General features: G+C 49.0%; 1 protein-coding gene across 1 annotated transcript; it reads right to left on the bottom strand.

Moving 5' to 3' along the window:
* Positions 1-9,639: 9,639 nt before the first annotated feature.
* On the bottom strand, positions 9,640-19,555 carry MPC1 (mitochondrial pyruvate carrier 1). The gene is made up of 5 exons (XM_026044712.1): positions 19,468-19,555; positions 16,086-16,089; positions 13,637-13,733; positions 11,234-11,366; positions 9,640-10,521 (listed from the first exon to the last, which is right to left on the bottom strand). Exons 1-5 carry the CDS (start codon positions 19,536-19,538, stop codon positions 10,503-10,505), a joined length of 324 nt encoding a protein of 107 aa, XP_025900497.1. The 5' UTR covers positions 19,539-19,555; the 3' UTR covers positions 9,640-10,502.
* Positions 19,556-20,760: the final 1,205 nt, after the last annotated feature.

Here is a 20,760-nt window from a genome sequence, read left to right as displayed (position 1 = left end):
TCACCTTTATGCAAACTGCTGTTGGAGGTGTGTGTTCGTGCTCCCAATGAGAAAATACTTAGGCTGTGTTCACATGCTCATCTGCCCCATGGGAAATACTACGTAACCCACAAGGTCCTTCTGGAAGAACAGCGGATCCTGTGCCTGGTTTAGCTGTGGTCTTACTGCGTGTGTGGTGGAAACAGAGCATGTGTTTGTCCACCTGGTTACAGGACAGGAGGCTCAGTGCAAGCAAAGATGCACGTAATCATTTGTGTCCTATGGAYTGTGTGTGCCTGCTGTGTCCTGCACAAGACCTGCAAGGAAGGTGTGTGCTTTTGCATTGGCACTGGAATAGCAAAGTATAGCTTTTCTAGRAAAGCTATGTGCAGTCCCTTTGGCAAAGTGGTCTTGGCAATGAGTGTAGTAACTGTGTCTGCACGCATGCTGAGGGCTACAAATACACTAAGCTGGTGCAAATGYATGGGGCAGAGGGGAACGTGATTAACTGTGTCTTCTGCTCTCGAACATGACGAGGACATTAAGACAGGGCAGGGTCTCGGTGAGGCTCGGTGTCGCTTGTACCCATGCTGTTATGAGGAGGAGTGTGGTGGAGTCTGCGCACAGGGCGCAGTCCTGTGCCTTGTATGCTCATGCAGAGTGACATTCAAAGCACAGGCCTTTCCGCCAAGCACAATCTCTCTGCTTAAGTCTTTTTTTGTGGTTTATTTAGACACTGCCCTGTGTACCCTCTCTGGCCATTGCTGCACTTTGGCGTGTTTGGCTTTGCTGCTCAACTAGACCTCTGAGATCCTGGCCAGGCTGAGCAGTCTATGAGGAGAACAAAGCTGGCAACTAGGGAAGATGGGGAAGGCCCTGACAGGGGAGTGCCCTGTCAGGAATGTGAGTGGGAAAGGGAGGAAGAAGCCTGATAAGAGATGCTTCTGCACGAGTGAAACTTGGAAAGTGCCAAGGTGACAGAATCCCTGGTCAGGCCCTGGAGGATAAAAACCTTCCTCTCCCTTTTTCAGTGTCACAAAAGGTCTCAGTGACACTGCTCCATCCTGTTCTCCCCTGTCCAAACACTGTTTTCAACTCTTGAAGGACTGGTGGCTTTTTCTGCTACTTTTTCAGCTCTGAAGAAGAGTCTCTCGTATACCTGGTACAGGCTCTTGGGTGAAAGGCTTGGATGCTAACCATAGCTTTCCAAGCCACTGACATCTCAGGTAGCCTTGATCCAAGGCAGAAATCTGAATGGGAGGAACACCTGCAGGAAGGGTGTGTGGAAGCACAGTGTGTGCTGAGCCTTGCGCAAAGCTGAGAAGGGAAGAGAGGATGGGTGAGGGAACAGCAMGCTCTAAAAGAACATGCCTGAAACCCTCAGGAGAGGGGAGAGGAAGGAGTTGGAGAATAGGAGTGTGTGGGGAGGGTAGGGGGCAACAAAGCCATCCTTTTGTGACCCAGCATGGCCCCCATGGGCCAACATTAACAACATTTGGCCACCAGTGAGCCTCTGGCTAGCAGGGCAGGCCCAGTGCCCATGATTGATGGCAGAAGGGCAAAGGCCCATAAAGTCACAGCATCTCCTAGAGCTTGCTGCCACCCTCCTGATTTGCCAGTGCTCCACCTCACACCAGGTAACATCACGGGTTACTTTATGGCTGCACAGTGCCAAGCATTTTGTTCAGTTCGTTGCTATTTGCTTGGCCAGAGGGATGGCCAAACCCCCATACTCTTYACTAGTTCCTCTCCTCCACAGAAATGCCGGGGGCTCGTGCGTGACGAGTGTGTCAGGGCATGGCAGTCTCCTGCCACCTCCACCCCACAGCGAACATCTCCAYGTTGGGAGAGTCTCAGGAGCAGGACCCTCTCTACCCACCACCACGTCACCCTCTGCTCACTCCATGCAGTGRCCGAGGAAGGAACCTGGGAGACTCTCCACGTGCGTGGGTGTGTGGAGGAACAGGCGGCAGGAGCGTCATCTCGAGTGACGGCTACGTGGCTGCCGCCGCCTTCCGCACGCGGGACGCCCCTGCCCGGGCGCGGGTTCTGAGGTGTTTGTGCGTGCAGCACCCGCACCCCGCAGTGCTCTGTGTTGGGTAGGGAGGAGAAGGGCTCCYGTGCACAGGCCTCCTGAGGATGTGCTGCCCGGCGTGGTGCACACGTAGTGAAGCAGGTGCTGGGGCCCTAGTCACTGATCTGCAACGGGACTCGGGTATGTGCTTTCTGTAGGTTTCCCCCACAAATCCCCAGAGAACTGTCTTCTTTGAAGAAACTTAACCGTTTTGGTGGTAAAACCAGTGACATTTGTCACCTCCCTTCAGCTCTGAGCTCAATGCTATAACTTCCCCTTCCCCATTTATTTTCCCTCCCTCCTCACCTGCTCCCAAATAAAAGTACAGAAATGCAGTTCTTTTGCTTGTGCTGGACTGTGAAGCACTAGTACTAACACCAGGAGCGCTGATGGGGCTGCGATGAAGAGCAAGCAAAGGGGCTGTCACTGGCTGTGCCTTCACACAAGTGTTTTGTGGCAGAAGTCCAGGCCTGGGCCCAGAGAGCCCGTTCTTCTTGGGACTCTCCCTCATGACAACCCCAGGGCTCAAAGAAACAAGTCCCAGGATCACAGATCACAGCTGTTCAAGAGCTTCATAATGTGGGGACGTCTCCTGTGCTACCTTCAAAGTGCAGTTGTGACGGAGTGTCAAAACCAGGGCCCTCATCTCTACAGTGTTGGTTTTCATTTCCCTGGCTGGATTTAACTAGACATGGCCTGAAGATGAAGCTTTAAAACATAAGAGTAATCTTCCAGATTACTGCAGTAGATTACTAGGAGTGGCACTTGGAGGGGGCAGTTCATCTCACCCAGAGCCCCTATTTCCGTGGGCAACAGGCTGCTGACGGCTCTACACTGAGCGCAGAGGAAACTCGGAGATGAGGCCAGCTGCCTAACTTCCATTCTGGTGAGTTAAGGGTGATGAATGTTGCTCTTCCTTCCACTAATTTCAGTACAGACAGGAACTGCCATTTCATTCTACTTCTTACTTCTACAGAAATACCATGTACAGTGCGCCTGGTAGGGCTGCCACTTTAAGCAATGAGAGAATACAAGTTTAGATGCCCAAAGCCCTGACGTACCCTCAGCACAGACCGCATGGAGGTATTGCCAGCAACCTGTTAGGTACGAATGGATCTCAACTCCACCCCACACAGCAAAATGTAACTGCAAGAGCAAAGGTGCAAGAAGAGCTTTTTGGAATGTAAGACGTCCATCCCAATGCACAGATAGAGGGATGAGCATGGCCAGATCACCTCTGGTCTTGCCCTTCTGCTCTCCGTGGCTTCATGCGGGAGCGCTCGGCTCTGCTTGGGGTTGCTGAGGGCCTCTGCTCGCGCAGGGGCTGCGGTGTCAGAGCGCCCGGCAGAGCCTCCACTTTGTAGCTGGTTCCCGCCCGTGGTGTCGCCACTAGAGCAGCGCAGGGCAGCCGGACACGAGCCCYGCGGAGAGGGCACGGGCTCGGCGTCCTCTGCCGCTGCCTGGGCTTCCCTGCGCTCTYCCAGACCCCTGCATTGACAAAACTCACCCTTACTTACAAAACTTATCAATGTTCTTAAATAGTCAGTGCAGTCGYGGAACCCCTGAGATGCCATGAAAAATGGGCAACTCGGGAGAGACCCATGTTTAGGAAAAAAAAATCAATAGACATAATACAAATTGCAGGAGAAGGAAGCTAACAGTACCGGGGTCTTGAATATTTTTCTCATCTCCCCTTCAGCTCAATAAGGAAACCCYCAAAGCTGGAGTTTTGTTTTCTCAAATTAGGGACTCCGCACCTATGGCTGACCATACTTATGTATCTACCCCTACTAAACTGGGGCCTGGTTAAGCTTCTCCAAGTAGGACCTTAAGTCTTGTGGGTTTTTTTGTTGCAAATTACTTAGATTCTTTGGCCCCCTATCCAAAATAGTTTAGCTGCCTGACTCCTAATAAAATCCAGGCATTTCATGCCCCTAGGAATGAATTATGTGCCTAAGTCTGGTGGAAAACGTGGGGCTGTTTYAGGGACTGGTCTGCTCAAGTTGATGAGACTCCATCTCCGCTCTGGTGCAAGTGCCTCAAGTTAGAAAAGCGGCTTCTGACATTCACTGACAGGAGGGGAGTGCAACAGTGGAGAATGTCCCCCAAAATGCAAGGATTATGAACCTCCTGCAAGGGGCCTGCACTGTCAACTGCAGCATGTAGCCTTTCCAGAGCTACCCTTGCTTCTTTAGCATCAGAAATGGTTCGTTCCTAGGCCCCTGATGTGACACCTACAAGAAATACTGCAGAAATGTGCCTGTTTCCTGAATGGGTGGGCACCAGTGCTAGGTTTGTGGCTGGACCACAGTAACACCACGAAAAAGTTTGCAGGGCACCCAAAATAGCCCGTACTGGCTCCCCATGACTAACACCACCAAGGCGAGGAATTAGCAGAGCCCCGTGAGCGTGTCTCTCCCCGGGGCCGGGCACGCTCGCAGCGGCTCAGCTACCTGATCGCTTACCCGGCAACTTGCCCAGTCTCTGAACCTTAGAGCTTGCTCCTGTTCCTAGCGGTCACCTGGCTGAGAGCTCATGCTCCCGTTTATCAGCGTAGGCTGCAAGAGACACAAGGTATTAGAAAGGTACTGCTCCCATCGCGGGCGTTGTGCTTTGATCCCAAGTGAACYAGAACATCAAATGCATACGGAATTCACGTGACTTGCCCCATGAGCAAACACAATAAATATCTTGGAATTTTAAGCGATCCTGGGGCAAAGAGACCTAAGCTTGCAAGCAAGGAGCGTTTACAAGACAGCCTCCCCACATGGCATAGCACAAGTTGCAACGGGGAGGCCTTTCTGTGGTTAAGCACCGTGATTTSAGATCCAGAAGTGGATCTGCAGAATGACAGTCCTGAGGTGACCCATCTCTTGCACCAAGAGGCAGCTTTATGGTTTCACAGCCCCACAAGGCCTCTCCAAAAGACGGGTAAGAGGCTGCTTGTCTCACACCACTCAGTGCCGCCCTGAGGATGCTTCCCTTTAGCTTACACATCCCCCAGGGCAACAAGTTCATCTTGTGGCTATTGCCCCCTTCCTTATAAATCAACCCCTCTGAAGGACACAGTTCTTCCTTAGGGTAAGGTGAGGACGAAACTCTTTCAGCATCGTGTGTGGCTTGCTTTGCACAGTAACATATTCCCTCTGCCCCGCGGCCCAGGCTTGGCCATTGCACAAGCCCGTGCGAGAGCTGCTGTAACTGGGGACCCTGGCACTTAGGCCAGGTTTGCRTTCCTTGTGCCCATACCACAGCTTCACGTGGTGAGAACAGCACCAGGTCGCAGAGTAGACAAACAGGCCAAATGTTCTTAGATTGGCAGCCGTGGTTACCTGAAAGCTACCGTTAAAATAGCAGAATTAAAACTACATATAAAAAAGGAGGGAGAGGAGAGAGCAGTATCACAGCCAGGCTTTGGCCGCGACATAGGGCCAAGGAGGGAGGTGATGATCCCGGAGGAGCACTTGGCGCGGGCGGTGGGATGCTCCAGCTGCACYGCAGGGCCGGTTCTGCCCCCAGGGCTGTTGGTGGGTGGCTCCTGCWGCGAAGGGCCCGGCAGGCACAGCCAGGAAAGGCAGGAGGGGRGCGGCGGGCACGCGCAGGCTGCGCTCTTTGTTTAACAAACTGCCTCGGCTTAACGCGCACAACTGCTTTTCTTCCCTCTCTGCAAAGGAAGTGAAGCTTGCAGCATTGTCTTCCTTGAACAGAATAAACTTCTTCTAGCTTCTGTGTAAAGTAGCAGCAGAAATACCCCAGTTCTGCTTCTGAAGAGCTGCAGACGCATTTAATCAGGTAGCTAGTGGAGTCCTGCCCTACAAGCTGGTGGCATCAAAGTATCCTCCAACATATGGGCTGAAGACCCAAGAGAGACAACAGTGTTGGTTGGTCTGTCATATATTACTGATTTATAATGTTCAGGGCTTTGCACCGTGTCCACGAATTAATACATCTCATTAGATTTTTTTTTAAATTATAATATTTTTTCTTTCTATCCTCACTCTTAACCCCCTTTAGCTTTGTGTTGCTGCTTTCTGCATTGTTCAGATGGCCCCATTGTGCTTTGCATGGAGAACAAAGCACAAAGTTCCTCATGCTCTGAGGAACTAGATTTTCCCAGAAACTTTTTTTTCTCCAGGAGCTGACAGGCYACCTGGGCAGTAGTCTGGCTAGTGGCAGCTTCCCAACGGCTTTAAAGTAGGGAGATTAAACAGAAGCACAACTAAATGAGAATATACAGTACACAGCAGCATTAACTGCAACAATCGTATTAGTATCTGACATGGTAGGAGGTGGAAAAAAATACACTGYTGGTAACTGTTTTGTTCTCTTAAAAGAACCTTTGGAGGCAATTTCTTCTCTTGTGACCCCACAGTTATGGCCATTGCTTTTTAGTGATTTATTGCTCTGCTACCAAGCGAGCTCCACTTTTGAAGCATAAATCAGTCGGCTTTCAAAGCAAAGCTACTTAATCTTGCCGCCGCAGCAGCAGCGGCGGCTGTGGGCTCTTCTAACACTGCGAGCCAYGTGAGTCCGCGGCCCCCCAGGAATAAGTGGGTCAGGGATCTTTTCCAGCAGAGATCTGGAGCGGTGGGGGAAGGGAGATGGAAGGTGGCAGAACGGAGCAGACCCCGTCTCCTGCCCGAGCTCCACAGGGTGTCACGTCCCCTGGCAGCGCTGGCTCTGCGGGGTGAGAAATTCTTCTCTGTCTGAGAAGATGAAAGGAGGCGGCACTGGTGGTCACGGCTGCAGGAGGCCAGGCCCGCAGCTGCTCTGGCGGCAGCAGGGAGGTGCAGGGAAGGGCCCCCCTTCCTTGGAAAGCTGCCGGGGTTAAAGCAAGTCCCGAACTTGAAACCTAATAGCTATTCCAGAASAGCACGTTGAAACAAGCCCTACAAACTCATGCATTGTGTGCAAATACTCAGCACTAACTTGGGATGACAAACACTGGAGTCGCTAAAATATTTCTCTATTTTGGGGTGTCGCAGGCAGCACCATCCCCCAAAGGCCATACATCAATGCCACGATGTTTTGGGCTAGAGGAACAGGATGCAGGTTAGCTGTACAGTTACTTACTCAACTGTTTTCTCTTTTCTCCTCCTTAAGGCCCCTTTTTTCCCCAAGGACCTCAGCATAAACAAGCGATAGGTGAATGGCTTGATAAATAATGTTGTGGAAGGAGGCTGCAGGCCACATGGTGGCACTCTGACCACAGAAGCTTTTGGCCTCAAGGCAGAATGACAGGCTGTGCAGCATCCATCTCATCCCAGAGGGTGCCACATCCTTTTAAGCCCCGTGAAAAGGGCTTCTCGCCACACAAGAGGGTTCCTAAATAAAATGAGGCTATGAGATATCACACTTTGAACTGATGGCAATGGTTGCAGGGTGTCATGAATGCCATGAGTAGCCTCTGCCCTGCTCCTCAACTCCCCTCTCTGGTATTTGAAGAGCTATGAAGCCAGTATTACACAYCTCCGTATCCCAAACCTTTATTTTTGCAGAAAAGAAAGGGTTAATGTCCATTCCCCTTTCCCATTACGCGTGTATTTCCACAAATGCACCCATTTCATCACTGAGAAACTCCAAAGCCATCCATTTTTCCAAAGCCTCCTCCTTAGGAACTGCAGAACTGTAAAAACTTACCTGCCTTGTAGCCCTCCTCCATGAGCAGTAGCTGCCACTGGAACAAGCCTGAGAAAAACAGCCCCCCTGCCCCAAAAGAGGGGTGCTCAGTCAACATGARATAGAGGGGACTATAAAGGCAGTGGAGCCACACGGAGCGACTCTGCTACCTGCACCAGTGACGAGCACCAGGGTGAGAGGGGACTCTTGCCCTCCTAGGCCGCCCATGAGAGCRAGGGGAAACCTGCCTCAGAGCTTCACTGTCTGAGTAGTGGCGCGTGACCTTCTGGCATGTGAGCAATTCCCATTTTTGACAATATTTTGACTACTTTTTCAAGCAAGATTTTGCTACTAGTGTCTATAGGTATGAGTAATTGGTCAAGGACCAAATATTTCATGTCAGAAAAGCCTTGTGGAGATAGGCAATCTCTCCCTCTTCTTAAATAAAATATGCACCTTAGGCAAAAAAGTAAATATGAACTCAGATATCTGTTTCTTAAAATACATATATTTTGCAACAACAGCTACTTAGCTAGCTTCTCATTTTAGTAGTCAGATGAGCACAGCTATTTTTGAGCAAATATCCAGTTTTCTCAATCTTTTCAGTATTTAAACTTTGGTTTTGTAAGATGTGCTATGGGTAGCCTTAAGAGGGGCCAGAGAAACACACCGATTAATGCAGGCTGGTTTAAAACCTCATACTTGAGAACTGTTCCACTCAGAAGAGCACCCAAGCCTATTTTTAAACCACAACACACACCTCTAAAACAACCACACTACTTTTGTCACAGGCATTAATGACAATTAAACCTCCGAGCTATGTTTCACCCTCTCCCTGCAAGGGCACTCATGCTACAGGAAGCTAGCAGTGCTTTAAATGCAAAGCAAAAACAACCCCCTTCCCACCTGCAAATCACTCTCGCATTCCTTCCAGAAGGAAGAAAACTGCACTTCCTTCCAGGGAATGCATGGAGGAAGACAGGGAAATACATGAGAAGATGGAGTAGGAGGCCACACAACAGCACGATGACCATTAAACTCTTGCAGTTCCGATTCCTGGCTTAAGGAAGCTGCAAGACAAAGAGGGCGAATCAAGCATCGCGAGAGCCAAAACCCAAGAGCTGCCCGTTTCTACAAGCAATTCTTCCTCCTGCAAGGCTTGAGAGGTGAAGCTACACCACCTGCATGCAACTTAAGCTTGCATGTAAGCCAGTTCCCCTTCAGAAACACCAAGCTGATATATAAGGTGCTATGAGCAGTAGTTATTTGTTTACATCTCATGATTCTCAGCATATATCCMCTGCTTTTCATTTTCTAGGAGAGGGAGAGAAGACTTGTGACCGAGCAGTACTGGAGCAGAGGTTAATACCCCAGCTGTTCCCAAGCAGCACTAGTGCCAGTGCTCGGCTTTACTGCCCAGCAAGGCAGGTCTGTTAGGCTTCCCTATCCTCCTGCTAGGAAGTTCAGCTGCTGCACAACTGGGAAYAGCACCACCTCTGTATGGGACTAGAAAGGCTTTTAATTAACCTGTAAAAGGCAAGTCTCAAAGTACAAGTCCCCATCATTTTAAAACACATATGGTTAGAAGATAAGGAGGTAGTACTTACTGAGATGCACACTGAGCAGTGAATTCAAGCTGGCCTATCAAGGCAGAAACACTGCAACTCCATTGAGCACTCCCTCCTCTCCACAGCATCCAGTTAAGAGAAGTTAGTCTCTAGGTATTTGCATCYGTTGGACCCTTGCCCAGCCTCTCCAAGCTCAGGGAATGCTGTTTGTTTTATGACCCCGCTAGTTCTCACTTCATGCCATTAAAACAAAAAGACATTTCAAAGTCAAATTTTACTCCAGGCTCCACTATTACAGTATGATGAACGAGACCACAGAATTTTGAAGAATTTACTGCCATTCCAAAGAGGTTTTATTGTTCAAAGACACCACACTGAAATAAAATCCATCACATACATTCTTTGTCATCTACATCTTCACAACAGTGCCACATTCAGGCAGGTCAGGCATCAGGAACTCACAATGAAGTCAAGCGCTACTAAAGGCATCTTTTGTCTTTCAGCTCCCCAACTAGCAAGGCATTCATCTTCTGCCTGAAGAAGAAATACAGATACCTAGAAAGATCCCTTTTGGGAAGGACATTAGAACTTCGAGGAACAGTGACAGACTCTGTCTTCCTTCAGTGCTAAGCTTTCCGTTTTCTGATTTTTCTTTACATAATGTGCGACTTAAAAAACGCATGTACATTAAGTCTCCTTACTGAGACAAGGCATGCAGTAAGGGAAGTGGGAAAGGTGGTCCCTTCAGGCTGCCTGTCTACACATTTGTGCCTGTAGATTAGCAAGCAGCTGCTGAAGGTTAAAAATAGACAACAGGAATGAATGCACCCAAGTTAAGTTAAATGGCTTTTAAGGATATGTTAATATGTAAAATAGTGATACCACCTACAGTTCTGTTTTAATGACCTCTATTTGAAAACAAGTTTTGTYAAACCATCACAGGCCATTTACATTTGCAGACTGTTGGATAAAAGTTCTTTTCCAAATATTGTTTATTTAAACGAGCAACTCCTTATTAGAAGGGCAATTATTAAGAACTTGTAAGGCAGAAGTCATTAAATGCAATGGTTTACATTGCTGGATATTTTTATAAAAGGCAAGCTAAAAATTAGTCGATTATTATTTAGGGCAGAGGGGTCATTCATAAAGGTGTTTCACTTGTATCCCCACTGTAATCATCACAGCAACTGTAGATGGCAAGTCTTCCTTAGYTGTCATTGAGGATGAGCAGGCTTCTGGCTTTATTTCAAGTTAAGAAATACTTAGTTCTTTTTCTCCATCCTGCCAAGAGAAGAACAGGTTTTGTAAGCAGGAACACCCAACTGCAATCACTGCCATGAACCTGGACTTGCAGCTGCTCAGTTACTTATGCAAAACACCAGCCCACTCTCAGCTTTGCAGCCTCTTTTATGGCTATACGGCTCCAAAGGCTTCATCCTCTCCTTGTTCTGCATGGATTTCTTTGGGAAGAGAAGAGCCACAGYCTGACACATCAACACTGCCTGGGGCAGCGTCTGCCCATTAGCTKCACAACAGGGCTGCAGGGCTGCAGCCGGCTCCCCAGTCAAGCTGCAGTGGCTCCTGCATCTCACACGTACCAGAACAGCTGCCTTGGACAGATCTGCCTTGGCTTCTCTTTCAGCCAAGCCTCCCTTTCAGTTTTATGGACATTTTCATTTCAGGAACTGCTTACTGAGATTGATACTTGCAGGAAAAAACAACAGGAAAATTGGACAAGCAAACAGAATACCTGGCAGCTGCTGAGAACCCAGCCTACATCCATAAACACAAGGGTCTTCAGCTTTCTGGGTGCACCCCCAAAAGCTTCAGTCAAGGGACAAACCAAAAAACACTTCAGCCTACGGGCAACAAGCTTGTTTCTTCACTACCTTTTGCCTACTGAGCCCCAGGAATCTGCACCGTAGCTGAAAGCCACTGACAAAACACTCCAAGAGCCAGTTTACGGTTTCCCCTTATTTAACGTGGGACTTGCCTGTGTTTGATCAGTCGTCCTCCTTGGATAAGTTGTGCAACTTCATTAGTAAAGTGGCATGCAAAGAGAAGCCAGTTTCTCGGCTGTACTTTATAGGCAAATCTCATGAAAGTCAAGGAGTAACAACACAGTGCTGCAAAACATGACAGATACAAGATTACTTTTAAAATACATACTTTTAAGACATCATTTTCATACCTGTGTAATGYGTAACATGCAGAACACTTCTCTGTGGCATGGTAGTTTTCCAGCGGTCCTGAAAATTTGCCCGCTTTGGATCCAAYGCACAAAAATGTACAACAATGCCAGCTTCTGTACTGCGGGGCTCAGGGCTGCAGCTTTCTGCAAGGATTTCCTCATACACCTGTGATGCAACTGAAGTCTAATCTGGGTTATTATCTAAACTATCTCTCAGCAAAGGAATAAAGAAAGTCCTGTTAATCCCAGTGTGACACAACTCTCTCCACACAACTGTTTCAACACATTTGTTGGCACAGGCTATTTTAAAACTTTAAAACAGGTAGTTATTTTGCACCCAGCTCTTGCTGTGAAAGTTCAAGCACAGATTTTAAGGGGAGGCTGCCCCTTCTGCAGGAAGCCCCATATTTTCAGAAGCATAAATTTTTGTTACCTACTTCCTCTGAAGGTGAGAAGCAGTTTCAGCCTGCTCTCTGACCACAAGCGCATTTAAATGCAGCAAACTACAACCCATCATTAGTGCTGCAAAGCTGAGTTCTAGCTTTTTGACAGACTCGGACAAAATTAATTTAGGAGGCAAGATATTTTAGGCAACCTGTCTTTTTCAGTGCAAATTCTATAGAGGAGAAAACTCACTTTTTGTACAACAGCCTATGAAGACTTGTAGAAAACAATTCTAGTGGAGGGCAGTTGCACAACCCAGCAGCGGCACCATCCAAACTTCCACTGCCTGCTGTGTCTGGAGCAGTCACCCTGCAAGGCTGGAGCTGCCAGCTAGGCCAGGTCAGCCCGGCAATGCTCAGCAGAACCACGGCTGGTACCAAGGCAGGGCAGCTACACGCACGGGGCACCCAGCCCAGCTGCTAGCCCTGGTCTTGGGCCAGCCTGAGCCTTGCACTGTGCYACTGACTTAATTTTGAATTCCTATTATGAATTCAATTATTGTATTATAGCATAGTTATATATATTGTAACTCATTATTGCATTATACTTAATTATTTGCACCTACCTCACAGGATTCCCTCAGGGTTTTAAAARCCTGGTTTAAGTCTCTCTCTACACCTAGAAAACCTTTTGGCTTAAGGACAGTCTAGTAGCTACACCCTATATATAAGCTTTTGTTCAGCTGCAACTCAAATGAAATCCAGCAACAGGAGTAACTAGTCGCAGCTGAAGTCACTGACAAGCAGAAGTGTTGTTCATTTCCTCAAACTTTACCTCGTTTTTCCTTTCTAAATGTTTACTTTGTTGTAAATCCTTTGCTTTTGAGCAGTTAACTTCAAAGAGCCACAGACGCCCATCTGAAGGAGTTGAATATTTACATAATGATACTCAACAGACTTCTGTTCCGAAACCATGCGGTTTGCCAGCTTTATATATCTCAGCTTCACCACGATGGGCACCAAAATGCTGTTTTGCAAAACAGTATTTGAGCAGATCTTCCATCTCCAAGAGGTAGACCAAGACATTGAATTACTCCAAGCAGAAGGAAAATAATTTAAACTGTGCATTTCCTCAACCCTCTCATATTTACATCAGCGGAAGAAGAGTTAAACTATTAACTGAGTTTAGGACAAGGCAATGTAAGGTACTAATTTAAGCTAGTACCTTAAAGCTACCAAATTTATCAGCACTCAGAAAGGAGAATCCGAGCAGTAGAACACAGACAGACCACTAAGCATAAGCTATATCTTCCCCAGAAGGCAGGTATTGCTTATGCACTTAAACCAGAAGATGTCACATTACTACCCCATTAAGGGTGCTGGAAGCAGCAAGCATTGGGAGGAACCTGTCTCCAGGCTTTCACCATCATCATCTCTTCACTTTGTCAGTGCTCTGATTTAAAACTCATACAAACCACAAAGTATCACCGTGACCTTGATACAAACACAGCTGGGAGAAGAGATTCATTGTGATCTAGTGCATACAGTAGCATTAAGATACCAGAACAACTATAAAGTATTGGCAGTTTTGATCACCATGGAGGCTTTTTCTAGCCTCACACACAGAAGTTACTAGAACGCTGCTGAATTCTCTTTGAAAGAGTCTCCCACCCCCTCTGTCTTTGGGTGATCTCTGAAGTCTTATGAACAAAAAGCATCACGCTGTGGTCTTTGATCACAAGTAGTTAAAAATACATCACTGCTCCAAGTGGGGAATGTGTTTGGCAGCCAGGTTGCTGACAAGAAGTCTCTCTGCTCTTACCAAATGTCATTCGGCCGCTAATGATTTCTGGAGATTTCTTCATATCATTAAAAGCAGCAATAGGAAGACCCCAGTTCGCCACTGGCCCCCAGAAGTGCTGTAAAGAAAAGAGAAGAAAAAAGGGAGAGTTGCACATAAACGCAAAGCTTCTTCAGTGTTTTTATAGGCTAAATATCTACCTTTGTGTTCCCTAGCTACACAGAACTGCAGGAGCTCAGGGTGCAATTCCAAGTTAAGGCACAGACAGCTTTTGAAACAAAGCAGAAATGAGCCCCTTCTTTAGCCAGGATCTAGTCTCCATGAAGGAAGCAGGTGGAACCTATTCCCAAACATCTTGCAAACTGAAGAGGGACTACCCATTCTGTAAGGCTACTAAATGAAATGCAATTCTGAGCAACTCTACTTTAGCCATTGATCAGGAGTCTCATCGCTCTCCTCAGCATGACCCCAGGTTTACAGCTCACTCCTGTGAAAAAAACTGAGCCTTTCTCTTTCATACAACATTTCTCTAAATCTGACAGAAACAAGGAGCACGTGAAACGAACCACTCAAAATGCCATGTTATGCTGAGGAGCAGAAAGCCCTCAGCAATCATTGTCCAAGTGGCCACACCAGCTCTTTGAAATCCTGGGGATATCCCAGCAAACCAAGCTGTTGGATATGTCTTCCTTCTGCAACTGTCGGGACAATGCGGTGGCTGCCTCGGGCTCAGYGATTAAGTGCATGGCAGCGCAGGGCAGGAGCAGGCTACCACTGTGCACATGCAGAAAACTGAGCCGGGAAGCRGAAAGAACAAGTCTGAAATCAGTCAAAACTGACAAATGTGCACTGGCTGAGACCACAAAGGGTGACAARTAGGGTTATAAGGCCAGTCTCGACTATTTTTCTGCAGGAAAAAAAAGTATTACCACTTCCAGCAGCTTCTTTTCCTAATGGCAAACTGAGGATGTGTAAAAGTGACTTGAGACAGATAAGATAGGCACTTTGCAAGATACAAAGCTCTGCAGATACCAGATTCTTCAGTYTCTTTCCCCACTCATAATACTGCAGATATCCCAGTGCTTTGGAATTCTCAGCGGACATAAGCTCCTTACAGTTTGAATGCCAGCCAGCCACCCTCTGCTCGGCTGGATGGCAGCTTGCAACACTAACAAGAGTTAGATGAAAAGTTGTACTTTCTCCCTGCAGATTTGGGCTGTGAAACAGCAAGTGAACCAGTACAAAATTGGGGAAAAACAGAGGTTATTTCGCACGCGCTGTTTTGTTGGCTTAACCTTAATGCAGTATTATGCAAGATGCAGAGTGGCATTTGTGTAATGTGCACTAGTCCAAACTCAGGTTCACAGCAGCAGTAGGTACTGGAAGAACATGCAGTAAAMAGTTTTTCTCCTATCAACAGGAGTGTAGCAAAGCCAAACTGTAACTCAACACCAGGAATGTTTAAAGCTCTCCAGCAGCCTCGAGATGGCATAAATGCCACGGAGTGATACAACTCTTTCCAGCTATACCTTACACTGTGTTTAGAGAATTTACAGGAATGTGGCTGTAACACCATCCCTATACAAAATATTTCCTGAACAAACACTGAACAAATACATTCACAGCAAGAGAACACACACAGGAGGCTGCTATTCTGGAGGCTTTCATGCACTTTAATGCAAATATCTAAGTAATTCGAAAGAATAGAGCAAGGATCAGCAACATACTTGGTATTTATATTTATTCAACTGCCTTTAGAATAAATACACACAGTATAAAACAGGGTACTCCAAGTTACAAGAAATGATGATCTTCAACTCACAGCACCRTGTGCAGCCCAACAGCAGCTTTCCCCTGCTGACCCAGGAGCTAAGTTTGCAGCTGTCTAGTTTGACCTGGCTGTCTAGTTAAGTGCTCCAAGCCAGGCAATCCTTTTAAGCTTGTGCACTCGTGGGCTAAATTGCACCTAGGCAGTTTCTTTGGTTTACAGAGAGCRGTAGAAGAGTCTTCCATAAACACTGATCCACACTGTGATAGGCAGAAAAGACCAACCTCCAGTTTCAGGAACAAAAAGAAGGGTTAGAAGACAAACGTCTGCAGCGAGAGTTACAACATGAGGTTGTTTATTGTCCAAAGCAAAGACTGTCAAAAACAAGCCAGAAAGTTCAGGCAGGTTCCCAACACGCTTGCTGTGCACAAGAACAGTTCCAGATTCATCTGACCTCCTTTGCCAAGGGTGCAATAAGGRAAGCTCCTCTAATTTTTAAGTGAATCTTTAGGAGTCATTCTATATGTGCTAGTGTTAGGCAACCTGGCCTCAGACTTTCATTTACATTTTACCAATATATCCTTCCTGGAGGRCAGCCACATGGCTCTGCAGGTTGAGTCAAGTCCCCAACAGAGCTGGGGCAACAAGCCTGCCAATTACTTAAGTATAAAGTGCACTAGGAAGCCCCTTCCCCCTTCTTACCGTACTGTGCGAGGAGGCCACCATTGGTTACCGTTCGGAAAGAACATGGAAGAAAAAAAGAGACAAGAATTAGTTTCCTCTATAAGCCATGTAGGAAAAGCTGAGTGCAAAATGAAGGCAGAAGTCCAAGGTRCCACAGCCTCAACCTTGATTAACTGCAGCATTAACAACCCGCTTCCTTCAAGAGCCGTCGCCGCAAGGAGTGTTTGTTGTCCAGGCAAAATAAAATCCCACTGTGGTAAGTGGGAGCCCTTCCTCCCCAAGGGCTTCCCAAAGCAGCYGAGATCAAAGCAGCAGAGCCCCTGCCCCTGAACTAGTTTAGGAGGAAGTCAGAACCTCTGAGGTTTGACCAGGGGAGCTAAATAACTAGGATTTCTCTGTGAGGGCTCTCGAGAAGCCACCGCGTGTTCTTTGCACACCTGCCTAAGTAGATCAAGAGGAATTTTGCCAGGGAATCTCACCATCACYAAGCACTGTCCAGCCCCAGCTTTGCTCAAAACAGCCTAATAAACATTTTCCAAGGYCTAACATACAGCCACACTCCAGATATATGTGGTTAATATCTATATGACCACTTATTACAGATGTTATTTAGTTATCTATGCCTAAGTGCTAGCTTAAATACAGCATGTATTTAAGATCATTTGCCACTACTTCTTTAAAAGCGCTCAGAGCTTCCCAACATTCTCTCTCCAACAAAGACATCGGTACACTCCAACCGACTTCTGCCTTTGCTCCTTAAGACCCTGGGGTTTTTTGTTTGCTCATTCCCTGAACTGCAGCAATGATTAATAGAAGTTGGCAGGACTGCTGTCACCTGGCTTGTCACACTGCCTTAGCCAAGCGAGTTCAACGCGCCTCTCGGCACAAGGCGTTTTGGCCAACAGAAGCTGATCTCCCTGTTAAAAATGGAAGCTGTTYTCACCCAAGCAAAAGCTTAAAAATAGAATGAGCGCGAGTGCGGCTGCTTTGCTGCCCCACAGAGCTGTGAGCCGACGGGGCTGCCAGGCTCTTCCAACTGTCCTCGTATTCACGTGAGCTGGGAATAGCTCTGATAGTCAGAACAGGACACATCAAGGTTACATACACTTCCAGAGGCAGCAACTTCCAGCTATTTCCAACACACTATATCCAGTAATGAGGAGATCACTGAAAGTGCTCGTGTCTTGTGCCTGAAATGGCACTGCCATCCCAAATTGGTTATTTTCTAAGATGGACAYGCAGGCCCTTGACAATGCTCCTCCTCAGCACACTGCAGCAACAAGAACAAATGAGAAATTAGCTCAAAGAAACTAACAGCTTTAGCCAACTATGTAGCYTCTGGAAACAGAAGGCAGTCCACCTGGATTAGGAGCTTGAGGGGAAGTTGGCATTCTGGTTTAAGAGACAAGGCTACCAAGTTTAAAAATAAAGGTTTCAGGAAAGATGAGCCCCAAAAGCCACACAAAGTACAGAACTGGACTTGAAYTAAAATACACTGTCCCAGCAAAACATCAAATTCTCTCTCTGTATGCAAGACCACAAAACTAGACCAGGCTGCTATTTGTCACATTTGTCACACTTGCTCACTGATCAGAAAGGCAAATATCACAACAATTAAAAAAAAAAAGGGCACTGGAGAGAGAGACTTTGTACTTACTAAAGTCTACTAAACCGAGGAACAGTTGTTGATTTATTTACTCATTACACTTTCTGGATAAGAGTCTACACATTACAAGAAGGGCCAAGAGATAACCAACACCTTGTACCATCCCAAGGCTATCCTGGGATGGATATATTTTTCTGGAAGTTTTACAGGTACTTCCCCATATTGCCAAGGGACATACTGGGAGGCCAAAGACCATTCCAGAAATGCAGATGAAATATTACCACTTGTTTCCCCCGTCCCAGAAAGTTTTAGCCTTCTGCAGGAAAAAAAGAGTAACTTATGGAGTTCTTGGAACATACAGCATCCTGACAGGGTGCAATATGTCCTTTAAGTTCTATCATGGACCTGGGGAAAACATTTAAATCCTTGTGTACACAAACAGTTTAAYGATTTACTAATGAGGACAACTGAAGGTCAGCCAATTCTCGCTGTACTCCCAACGCTCATTCTTTTAAAGTTCAGCCCAGTATGCAAGTTCCAGATACAATTTTAGGCTGCTTAAGTTAGAAAAAAACACTCATGTTTTAAAAGAAATGAACCATAGATCTACTTCAAAACTACCTATAGTAACAGAAACTCGAGATTTTTGTTCCTGGGTAGTCAGCATGAAGARAGACTTCAGAATTACTCCAGCAGATAAAGCCTCCTGGCCTCCCCTGATTTAGGGGCTAATCCCAAGTAATTTGGGTTTCTACCCTGCAAAGCTCTGACTGCTTGCCCATAGTGGCCTACAGATCCTCTCCCTCAAAGTAGGATGAAAACTGGGCTTTTTTTTTTCCAAGAAATGGCACTTTGTGTCATCAGCAGAGCATAAGGCATCTCAGTTTCCCATTAGCAACTTGGATAATGGGATTTTGGCAACAGCCCTCACTTGTGTAACGCTGGGCACAGGAGGGGGAAAGGCAGCTTGAAGGCCACAGCATGAGGAGCTGCTGCACTTCCACGTGCTAACGAGCTGGTTCAAAAGGCAGCAGCAATAGCCCGCTAGAGACTGCACAAGCATCTACTGAGTTTACTTGAGAGGTGTGAAGAGACGGTCACAGCAGAGGCACACTCACAGGCTCTCGTGATCACAGCTGGCTTCTCTCAAGTGGCCGTCTGAAACTGGCTGAAGGTTTAATTACTAATGACAGATCTAAAGGCAATTTATCCTGTTTCTTGGAGCAAGGCTCAAAAGCCAGCTCGTGCTGCGCCGCCAGCTGTACCCACGTGAACGGGCAACACCGATCCGCTGCAGCTGCCTTCATGATTTCAGCTTAGGAAACGCAAACTGAAGGTTTTCTGACAGGTACCCCGTTCTGGCTGCCCTAAGCCCTGAGTAAGGGCACACTCGCCAGCTCAAGGGCGCTTGCTCTACGGCTCCGCAGAGACTTGATCCGTAGCGGCCCTTCCCCGGCACGCACAGCCGGGAGTCCCGGGACGGTGGATCTCTCAGGGAACCGCTACGTATCAAGGAGGAGCCCTGAGGAACGCGGGTTTTGCAACACCTCGTTTTAAGTTTTATGCAAACGGCCTAAAAAAAAATTTTTTTTTAATTTTAAAAGCAGAGGAGGAGCGCAAGACGCCGCCCTTTCCTTTCCCTTTCCCTTTCCCGCGCCCCCGCTTCAGGGGCGCTCCGGCGCGGCGGCTCCTCGCTACCGGCGCCGCTGCCCCCAGCGACCTTCACGGCGCTCCGCTCGCCGCGCCCGCTCCCGCTCCCGCCGCGGGCCCGGCTCCCGCCGCCGCCGCGCCCACCTCATGAGGTAGTCCCTGAACTCCTTGCTGCGCACGTAGTCCGCGGCCTTGCGGGCCAGCGCGCCCGCCATGGCGGCCGCGCGCGGAGGGAGGGAGGGAGCGAGGGAGACACCGACACCGGCCCCGCGCGGCCGCCCGCGCCCCGCTTTACGGCAGCGCCCGCGCCGCGCCACCCCCGTCAGCGCCGCGCTCTGCGCGCCCATTGGCCGCGCCCCCTCGGCCGGCGCGCCGCCCTGCGCGCCGATTGGCTGAGCCGCGCCGCCGCCCCCGCCCCGGGCGCCGCGAGCGAGGCGAGAGGGACACGGGCGGGGCGAGGGGCGTCGCAAAGCAGCGGGGCGARAGGAGGGGAGCTGTCGCAAAGCGCGGCGCGGGGGTCCCCTCGGGAGCCGCTGTGCAGCCCCGGCGGGCGGCGGGCCGCGGACCGGGACACTATTGGCTGCGAGGGGCCGGCTGGTGGCTGCCCATTGGCTGGTGAGGGGCGCATCCCGCCCCCCGCGGTGTGTGTCCCCGCCCCCGCAGCGCCGGCGCCAGCGGCCCCTGGGGGCGGGGGCGCGCAGGCGCAGAGCGGCCGGAGCCCCCGCGGCGTCTGCGCCTCCCGCTCRGCATCCCGTTTTCTGCACAGCGGGATGCACAAAACGGGCGGAGACRCGAAGCCAGCGAATGGCGCGGGCCCGGGAGGCGAGATACAGCAGAGGCCCCGTAGCTGCGTCCGTGGCTGTTTTCAAAGGGAGCCCCGGGGTTTTTTGCAAGACACATAAGGGAGCTCGGGATTTTTGGAGCTGGGAGCGGGGGCACCGTCAGGAACGGACACCGCGGGGCTCGTCCCTGGAGCAGCCTGCAGGCCCGGCCCGCAGGAGCCTCGGCGCTCAGCGGGGCAGCTGAACCGCAGCTCCCAAGGGCTGCGGCCCCTGGAGCCCTGCGTTGTGTCCGTGGGACGCGCGCGAGGCGCAGGGCRACGCACTAGCTCCGGCGGGAAAACTGCTGGAAAAGTGTCTCAGAAGCATCACCGGACTGCGGAAAGGGTGTCGGTGCTGCGCAGCACTGCGCGGCAGCCCTGAAGGACGCCTGCAGGGAGAAGGCGCAGCGCCTGTCCCACCTGCTAGGGAAGGGTATTTCCAAAATCCGTGTTCTGGAATGCTGCCCAACGGCAGCTGAGCCAGTTCTGCGGGAAGCTGACCCTGGGGCCCAAGGAGCTGCCATTTCCCTGCTGCGGTAGCCCCAAAGGTGCAGAAATACCTCACAGGACCACAGGAGGGTGGAGGGTGGAAGGGACCTCCAGGGATCACGCAGTGC

Source organism: Nothoprocta perdicaria, unplaced genomic scaffold, assembly GCF_003342845.1.
Source record: "Nothoprocta perdicaria isolate Ctin4 unplaced genomic scaffold, notPer1 scaffold_38, whole genome shotgun sequence".
NCBI classification, from domain to species: Eukaryota; Metazoa; Chordata; class Aves; order Tinamiformes; family Tinamidae; genus Nothoprocta; species Nothoprocta perdicaria.
Note: the sequence above shows the minus strand (reverse complement) of the source record. Positions and strands in the feature narration are given on the sequence as shown.